At 36.0% G+C, this 9591-nt stretch overlaps 2 protein-coding genes across 2 annotated transcripts; one reads left to right on the forward strand and one right to left on the reverse strand.

The window, feature by feature from the left end:
• On the forward strand, positions 617–3673 carry LOC109229576 (probable WRKY transcription factor 26). The gene is made up of 5 exons (XM_019395064.1): positions 617–1066; positions 1182–1322; positions 1913–2490; positions 2584–2742; positions 2918–3673. The coding sequence occupies exons 1-5, from the start codon at positions 707–709 to the stop codon at positions 3369–3371; spliced, it is 1692 nt and encodes a 563-aa protein (XP_019250609.1). The 5' UTR covers positions 617–706; the 3' UTR covers positions 3372–3673.
• LOC109229577 (CASP-like protein 4B1) lies at positions 3964–5424 on the reverse strand. Its single transcript, XM_019395065.1, has 3 exons — positions 4911–5424; positions 4455–4590; positions 3964–4367 (listed from the first exon to the last, which is right to left on the reverse strand). The coding sequence occupies exons 1-3, from the start codon at positions 5174–5176 to the stop codon at positions 4176–4178; spliced, it is 594 nt and encodes a 197-aa protein (XP_019250610.1). The 5' UTR covers positions 5177–5424; the 3' UTR covers positions 3964–4175.

Here is a 9591-nt window from a genome sequence, read left to right on the forward strand (position 1 = left end):
CCATGGACTAGAGCTCCACTAATGTTACAATAATACCAACAAGAAAATTTGACAAAAGTAGACTAAACAAAAATTGTCAGCTAGCTAAAGGATAGAGATATTACTATATTAGGTATGCATGATATGTGCTAAAAACTTATCTGCATCGGTATTTACATCAAATCATAAATGTCATATATCTATCTCTCACATATTTATTGTCACTTAATCATAATTAAATGATAGATATGTTTACTTAAATTTATAATTTCAAAGTTAAATTGCTTAATTTGATATAAATACCCAGTTCAGTTAAATTGCTTAATTTGATATAAATATCCAGTTCATTTAAATTGCTTAATTTGATCAGTGTCATGTTGCTGCTGGTTGCTGTACGGTGTTATCAACCGTAGAGGATTAATACCCAGTTCCCTTCTGATTCAGCCGCCGAGAATTGGTCAAAGCCACAAGCTTTGACTATAAAAAAAATTAGGAAAAAATTTTCCAAAAATTCCACGGTCAAAAGTACCTTTTAGCTTCCTAGAAGAAGCCTGAAAGAACTTAAGGCCAAGAATTTATAAGCAAACAGACACAACCTATTTTTGTTTATAAAATCTAAGCACTCATCATTTTTCTCCTCTTAATTTTTTTTCAAACAAGAACCCAATAACCTCTCAAAAAGTTTGAATTCTTTCTTGTCCTCTTTTTATTTTCTTGAAAAAATTATATGGCTTCTTCAGGTGGAAATATGAATACTTTTATGAATTCTTTTACTAGCAACTATTCTTTTTCATCTTTTAGTGACCTTCTTTCTGATAATAATAATAATAATAATAATAATAATAATATGAGGAGTAATAACAGTTCTATGAACCAAGAAAAGAATTCATTGAATTGGGGTTTCAGTGATCAAAGAATGAATCAACAAAACAAAGATGAAGTTCCAAAGTTTAAGTCATTTCCACCTTGTTCTTTGCCAATGATTTCATCTTCATCACCAGCTTCTCCTTCTTCTTATCTTGCTTTTCCTCCTTCTTTAAGTCCATCTGTGCTTTTGGACTCACCAGTTTTGTTTAACAATTCCAATGTAAGTTCTTTTGCTAATTTCATGAAATGATTTACATTTTGTTGAAGTTTATACTTTTTTCACAATATCTTGTAACTGGTCTGACCAAGAATTTCCTTATTATTGTTTTCTGCAGACTCTTCCATCTCCAACTACAGGGAGTTTTGGTAATTTGAATTCAAAGGAGGATAATTCAAAGATTTCTGATTTCTCTTTCCAAAGTAGGGCTGCTACTTCATCATCAATGTTTCAGTCTTCTGCTCCAAGAAACTCATTGGTATATTTATTTTCCTTTTTTGTTTGGCTTCTCCTACCATATTTAGTTGTCCGAAATTTTCGAGTTTACATTATTTATGCATAATATTGGTATGAGATGAGCTTAAATGGAACGATATGATTAGTGAAAATTCATATAGCCGACCCCAAGTTGCTAGGGATTGAGCTTAATTATTGTTATTGTCTTCTGTAAAATATGTGTAGCATGAAACTTTAAACGATGTCAGCTAATCAGGTTAAATAGCAGTTAATTGTTGAACCATCTAACAATATTCCCTCCAATGATCCAATTACATAGAATCCATATTATGTCTATCTCTTTGCTGGAAAGAGATCCTTGTGATCCAGCCCTTGTCTGGACCCCGCGCATAGCGGGAACTTAGACTTAGTGCACCGGGATGCCTTTTTCTACATTTTGTGCATTTTGCTGGTCATGACATGAAAGCAAGATTGCAATTTGCAATAAAATATAGATGACTAAAGTCTTACATCACCAACCATAAATTGTTTTCTTTTCTTTCTAAGTTTCCTTTCCATTGGAAATCTCTAAACTTGTTTTTGTTTTTGTGATAAATTAATTGGATGAAACAGGAAGACTTAATGACAAGACAACAACATGCCAACCAGCAAAATGAATTCTCCACTGCAAAAACTACAGGGGTGAAATCAGAAGTGGCTCAAATTCAAAGCTTCTCCCAAGAAAAGATGCAGAGTTATCCAGCTCCAGTACATTACACTCAACCATCTCAATATGTTAGGGAACAGAAAGCAGAAGATGGATACAACTGGAGGAAATATGGGCAGAAGCAAGTGAAAGGAAGCGAGAATCCGCGAAGCTATTACAAGTGCACATTTCCTAACTGTCCTACAAAGAAGAAGGTTGAAAGGAATTTGGATGGACACATTACTGAGATAGTCTATAAGGGGAACCATAATCATCCAAAGCCTCAGTCCACTAGAAGATCGTCTTCACAATCGATTCAAAACCTTGCTTACTCCAACTTGGATATAACAAATCAGCCAAACGCGTTTCTTGATAATGCTCAAAGGGATTCCTTTGCTGGGACAGACAATTCTTCGGCTTCTTTTGGTGACGAGGATGTTGATCAAGGGTCTCCTATCAGCAAGTCAGGAGAAGATGATGGAAATGAACCCGAGGCAAAGAGATGGTAAGCTTAAAACAAAATCTTTCAAATGTTTTCACCTTTTGTTGGTCCTTGATATGATAACTGAATGTTCTGTTATGTTGATTGTCCTTTCAGGAAGTGTGACAATGAAAACGAGGTCATATCGTCTGCAAGTAGAACAGTAAGAGAACCAAGAATTGTAGTTCAAACCACAAGCGACATTGATATTCTTGACGACGGTTATAGATGGAGAAAATATGGACAAAAAGTTGTCAAAGGCAATCCAAATCCAAGGTGAGCAATCCCTACACCAAGCAGAGAATTGAATCAGCAGTTTGAATAAATAGCGAGCTATCGCACATTGTCCTTCCTTATTCATAGAAAGCTTCTCATTTCATGGCTTCTAATTTTGATTACTTGTGATGAAAAAGTCAGTCTTAATGTTGGTCATTTGCTTACATCTCTATAGGAGCTACTACAAATGCACATTTACTGGCTGTCCAGTTAGGAAGCATGTGGAACGCGCTTCTCATGATCTAAGGGCGGTGATCACAACTTATGAAGGAAAACACAACCATGATGTTCCTGCAGCACGTGGTAGTGGAAGCTACGCTATGAATAAACCTCCATCAGGCAACAGCAACAACAGCATGCCTGTCGTTCCAAGGCCTTCGATGTTGGCTAACAACTCTAACCAGGGAATGAATTTTAACGACACATTTTTCAACACAAGGGTACAAACAACACAGAACCAACCACCTATCACCCTGCAGATGTTACAGAGCTCTGGAAGTTCAAGTTATTCAGGATTTGATACCTCCTCGGGGTCTTACATGGACCAAATGCAGCCCATGAATAATACCAAGCCGATAAGCAAAGAAGAACCTAAAGATGATTTATTCTTCAGCTCTTTCCTTAACTGATATTTCTCCATAGAAAATTGCAACAGATACAGATTTCCATCTCAATTCATTGTATTCGATGTAATTTATGATAGTTTTTGCCTATAATACCTAGTTAGGATTTAGGATTCCAAATAAAAGTTAGTCCATTTTTTAATTTATTTTCTTAGCTATAGATTGGTTGGCAGCTGTAATTCCCCATTAAGATATTTGTACAACATAAATCTGTCAAAGTAAGTTAGGACTGAGGCATCATTGTAGAAAGTTGAATTTTATTTGTTTATTTTTTGTGGAAAATTGAATATTCATTGTTTTGAAGTTAACATTCAGCCTTGCACCTCAAGATTTCTCATTTCTGTTTAACCATAAATCAAGTAGATATTTCCACCAACCATACCAAGATTCTTTTCTAGACTTTGAAGACAAGTACATTTAAAACATTACTTTCTCTGCCAGTAGCTAAATACATCAGTTAAGCTTTGTCCTTCAGTGTCATTTCATTGAAATCTAACATTTGCTACAACAAATTTGACTCCATCTGATATGATATTTCTGGAAGTTCTTGAAAAAGACTTCAACCAAATTGATATACCAAAAAAACCACACAGCAAGATGCAAGAAGATCACTGGTTTAATGAACGAAAGTCTTTACAAACAAATGAATTTGTACTGTGATTTCTTACATACAGGTTTCAAGACAAACAGAGAATGTCTTTCTTACTTTGACGCGCATATACAAGGGTCGAATGTGGTGGTTTTGATAATAAATGAAGGAATTCTAGAGACACAAAAAAATTCAATAAGAAAGTATGTTCGATTATCTTATCAGATGTAGGTTTGATTTGAAAGTTTATATCCAGCAATCATAGCTGAAACTGCCAGAGCTAGAAATGCAATGAACTCCATGCTAATTGCTGAAGCTGAAGAATCTGTGAATATGTTGTCATTGTTTTCTCTCATCTTATTTGTCAGTGGCACAGCAGATGATGCGGATGATAGTAATAAGTATGCCATCAACTGCAATTCAATCACAATTCCAAATCAATATACAATTCAAAGAGTTAAATGAATTCAGTTATGCATAACCATCGAAAAATCACAAACCTGATCACCAAAAAATTCTAGCAAAGCTAAATTCTGCCGCGAAAAGGCTTCCTTGCTAGTTGAAAGTTCATGCACTTGTCTCATAACTTGCAACCCTGTATACAATGTGGACAGAATTGCTATGGCTAGCACATACCTGCATTTATCCGCATTCAAAATGTTGAGGACATAATTGAGTAAATAAAATTGTGATTTGTCTAACGTCTTAAGCTTTTAGATGAGATGATCATACAGTTCAACATGGTAGCAGAGGATGAAAAAGGAACCGCACATAATGGAACATGGTGAAGACATAATTAAGTTAATAAAGATTCACAAAATTAAACATCAAAATCTAATTAAACTTCTAGATCATAAATATATATATATATATATATATATATATATATATATATATATATATATATATATATATCAAAAAAAATCTATGATCATGGTATAAAATGTAATTTTTACCTATATTCTTCATATCTATCAAAATCTTTCCAATCACCATGTTTATTGCTAGCCATGATAATGAACGCAAGTAATGAGAAAAGTAAAGCAATACAACGCAAACCCAAAGAACCCCTCTTCAGCAAATCTTCTCTTTTCCATTTCCTGATGATGTGTCCCACACCGGTTCCGGCTGCCGGCGTCTGGCTCTCCGTATCTCCGGCGGCCGGAGGTGCAGTTGGTATTGGTGCACCAACTGTTGCCTTTTGATCATTTGGATCTGACATATCTTAAAAATTAGAATCGTTTATTTACCACAGAAAATGTAATGCCTCAGAAAAATCTGAAGAATTTATTATGGGGTTGGAAATTCTTGGTAGAAAAATGAAGGAAAAAACAATGGGGGATTGAAAAAGGAAGTTGAAGTGCCTTAAAGGCAAGAACTTTGAAAAAACAAGAAACAAATCTTTTTGTGCGTTGTATTTGACAACTCAGTTTTTGTCTTTCTATTTCTTTGAGGATTATTCTAGAATGAAAAATTATGATAATTATAAATAGAGTATGATTAACTGCTTTTTAGTAATACTCCGTTGCAAGCAAGTTATATTAGTTACAATTAATATGATTGAAAAGGTTGAAATGATTGGCTAAGGATGAGCTGTGGAAATGCTTATTAGAGTTTTGGATTGCCGAAGTAGTCAGTAACGAACTTCTGTTGTTGCCAGTTTTCCGTGGATTCTGAGTGGGTCCCGCCGAGTCTACGTGGACTCTATGTCGGCTTTTATTTTTTTCATCTTTTTTTAGTACCAGTCCGACCTTAATGATCTGATTAATTTGGCTTTGCATCTTATAGGCCTAATAAAAAGATAAAACGCTTTTTATTCAGGGGCGGCCCTTTCATAAAGCAAGTAAAGCAATTGCTTTAGACTCTACATTTGTAGGGGTTCCATTTTTTGTTACACCTAATAGAATATGTATAAGTTTAAAAAAAGTTTTGTAAAGTGAAAAGGTTTGATTTCTTTCTTTAACAAATAAAGAGAAGAAGGATTTGCAACTGTTATGTCTTTTACCAATGAAATTGTACTTGAAATGAATATCGAATCCGGAAGTAACAATTTGATGTGAATGTTGATAATAAAAATCTCAAAATCTTTCGAAGAGTCTTTTAGAGTTGATTACTTTTATACATAATAGACGAAGCTATTTTTACACTTCAAAATAGATTTGAACAATTCAAAGCATATGAAAATATTTTTGGTTTTCTATTTGGCAGTAAAAACTAAGATCACTAGATGTTGGAAATTTAAAAAATATTGCCTCAATCTTGAATGTTCCTTAAAGCATAATAATCAATTCGATATTAATGATCTAGATTTATTTTTCGAATTAAAAGTATTAAGAAAAATAGTACAATTAGAATATAACAGTTTAATTGACATACTTAATCAAATAAAAAGATTTAATTCTTTTCCAAATGCCTAATTTGCTTATGAAATAATGTTCATAACTCATTCTCACGACCCTAGTTCTCCCTCCGTGAACCTGTCGTGACGGCATCTAGTCTCTACGACTAGGTAAGTCTAACATTTGCGGATAAAGGAACAAAACATAAAAATTATCAACTAAAAGTAAATTCTAAACAAGAAAATGCGATGTCGCTCGGCATATACAATAATCACTTCCGAACAGTATTTATAACTCTCCCAAAATCCGAAATATCATAAGTCACAAGCTAAAGAAGAATACAGTACTCCCATACTTCAGAGTCTAATACAAGAAGTCTTTAACTTGAGGAAGAGTAGACAGGGACTCCTAGGTCTGCGGACGCGGCAGATATACCTCGAAGTCTCTACAGTTGTCTCGCCTCATTGGTAATGTGGCAGAAAAGAGGTACCTGGATCTGCACACGAAAACATGTGCAGGAAAGGGCATGAGTACACCATAGCGGTACCTAGTAAGTGTCAAGCCTAACCTCGGTCGAGTAGTGACAAGATCAGGTCAGGGCCCTGCTGGTATATATATATAATAAAATAATACAGTATGAAATATCGCAGTAAATATAAATACAAACATTTAACGAGAATGAATTCACTGAAAAACAAAGCTCAGTACCTAGAGATAACAACAGGGGATTTCCCAGGATACCCTCCCGTAGTCCCAAACGTAGATGTGTAGGGGGATCTCTCGGGATACCGTCCCGTAGTCCCAAACATTAATGTGCAGGGGGATCTCCTGGAATACTGTTCCATAGTCCCAAAGTAAATATACAGTACAAGGGGGATCTCCCGAGATACCGTCCCGTAGTCCCAAACGTAAACGTGTAGTAGGATCTCTCGGAATACCGTTCCGTAGTCCCAAAGTAAATATGCAACTCAATCAACATTAACAACAATTTCAATAAGGAATTCTACAGTTCAGACTAAGTTCATATCAAAGAAGACGGGTAATTTTCACTACGGAGAAGGGTCAAAAATATCCCTTTACTATCCAAAATTATTTAAAGTTATCCTCCGTTATACTAATCGAGCAAAAATATCCTTACCGTCATACTATTGGATAAATATACCCTCAAGTTAATGAAGAGGCTACATGGCAGTCATTTAACCCATTTGATCTATGCGGGGTTATTTTTAGATTGACCCGACCCAATACCCGTACCCACCCTAAATATTAAACCCTTATTCAACCACTTTAAAGTCTGACCCTAACTTTTTGGTCCTTACTTCATCCCCTTCGTTGGAGCCTTTTATCTACAAATGCACTTTGAAGAACTCAAGAAATGAAGGTCAATCTCTATCTACACATCCACGTTGATAAACCCAAGAAAAGAAAGGTTAAATCTCCATAAGAGTAAAAGATACAACCTGTTTATATTTCTTATCACTTAGATCTAGTTATTGTTGGCAACTTTTTAGAGTGGTAATATATGAAGAAGGTGGATTTCTTTCTCACTATTTATCCAAAATTTCGGAAATAAATCATATAACAATAAGAAGAAGAAATCAACAGAAATTCAGTACGTGAATTTAATTTCTGACAAAAATTGTTGAAGTAACATTACGACTTACGAGGAATGTATGGTGTAAGCTTGAGCAACAATTAGAATTCGAGCAAAATCTTAAGAAGAAGAGGTTAGCTTTGTGACCAATTTAGAGTAAAAATAATGGGAGTGACAGTAGCACTGAATTATTCCAAAGGGTAATGCCAAGGAATCCAAGATCAACTGTTTGTGGAGGTTGATTGGAAGATATTACACAGTTCTTTGGTAGTAGGATTTATGAAGCCTGTGCAGCTAAAAGATCTGAAGGTATGGTTATGTTTGTCTTGATTCAAGACTTAGAACTTGGGGGAGGGGTCGCTCGGGATGTTGAATAAGGGTTTAATTTCTAGGGTGAATACTTGGTATCGGGTCGGATTACTATAAAAATAAACCCGGATGGACCTAATGACTTAAATGGGTGCCACATGGCCCCTCCGTTAACTTGGGGATATATTTGTTTACTATAATTTGGGGATATATTTGTTTAATAGTAAGACGTTAGGGGTATTTTTGCTTGATTAGTATAACAGGGGTAACTTTAAACAATTTTCGATAGTAAAAGGGTATGTTTGACCCTTTTCCATTTTCACTAAGCATGCTGCACAGAGTTCAGATAGGCAGTTAAGGAAGTTAAGACAGTTAAAGCACGTATGCATGCTTTCCTAAGCTAAACAGGATAGTTACATATAGTGTTGTTCAATTAAAGGAAAACAAATATTTGCTTAATGAAAACGGGGTTTTTCAACAAATAGCCCGTGTACGCACTCGTCACCTCACGTACACGGCGCTCATATATCAAACAATACCAAATCCTAAGGGGAGTTCCCCCACACAAGGTTAGGCAAGCCACTTACCTCGAACCAAGCTCAAATCAATCCGAAATCACGCTCTTGCCACGAGTATCCTACTCCGAGTGGCCCAAATCTAATCAAATCAATTACATAAAGTAAATATAGCTACAAGCAACTAATTTAGCTAATGAAATCAAAGCTAAGGCAAGAAAATAGAAAAACGTCCAAAGATCATCCCCGGACCCACGTCTCGGAATCGGGTAAAAGTCACAAATTATGAACACCCATTCACTCACGAGATAACTCGTGCAAAAATCATCCAAATCTGATGCCTAAATCCCACTCAAATCTCAGTTTTTTTGTTGGGGAACTTTTCCCCCAACTTCCTCACTCAAATCCTCAAATTAGATGAAGAATACAACAATAGATTAAGGTAATATGATCAAAATCGAGTTACGGTTAGTTACCCAATAGCTCTCCTTCAAAATCCCTCAGAAAATCACCTTCCAGCGAGCTCCAAATTAAGTTTTTGTGATATGAATTTCAAACTCTCGAAATCTCTTTTTCTGCCCAACGATTTCCGCTTCTGCGTCCCAGGACCGCATCTGCGGTCCCGCACCTGCGGAATTTCTATCACAGGTGCGGCTTTTCACTTAATGTACCTAGTCCGCTTCTACAATCAAGAGGTTACACCTGCGCGTGCGCACCTGCGGATCCTCATCCTCTTCTGCGGTCCCAGACCGCTCCTGCGTTCCTTCACTCGCACCTGCGGGCATCGCAGATGGGGAACTCCTCTTGCACCTGCGACCCCAGACTTTCTCCCAAAATCCGCTTCTGCACTTGGTCGTCCGCATATGCAGCCCCGCACCTT

The sequence above is a fragment of the Nicotiana attenuata genome, chromosome 7 (assembly GCF_001879085.1).
Source record: "Nicotiana attenuata strain UT chromosome 7, NIATTr2, whole genome shotgun sequence".
Taxonomy (NCBI): domain Eukaryota; kingdom Viridiplantae; phylum Streptophyta; class Magnoliopsida; order Solanales; family Solanaceae; genus Nicotiana; species Nicotiana attenuata.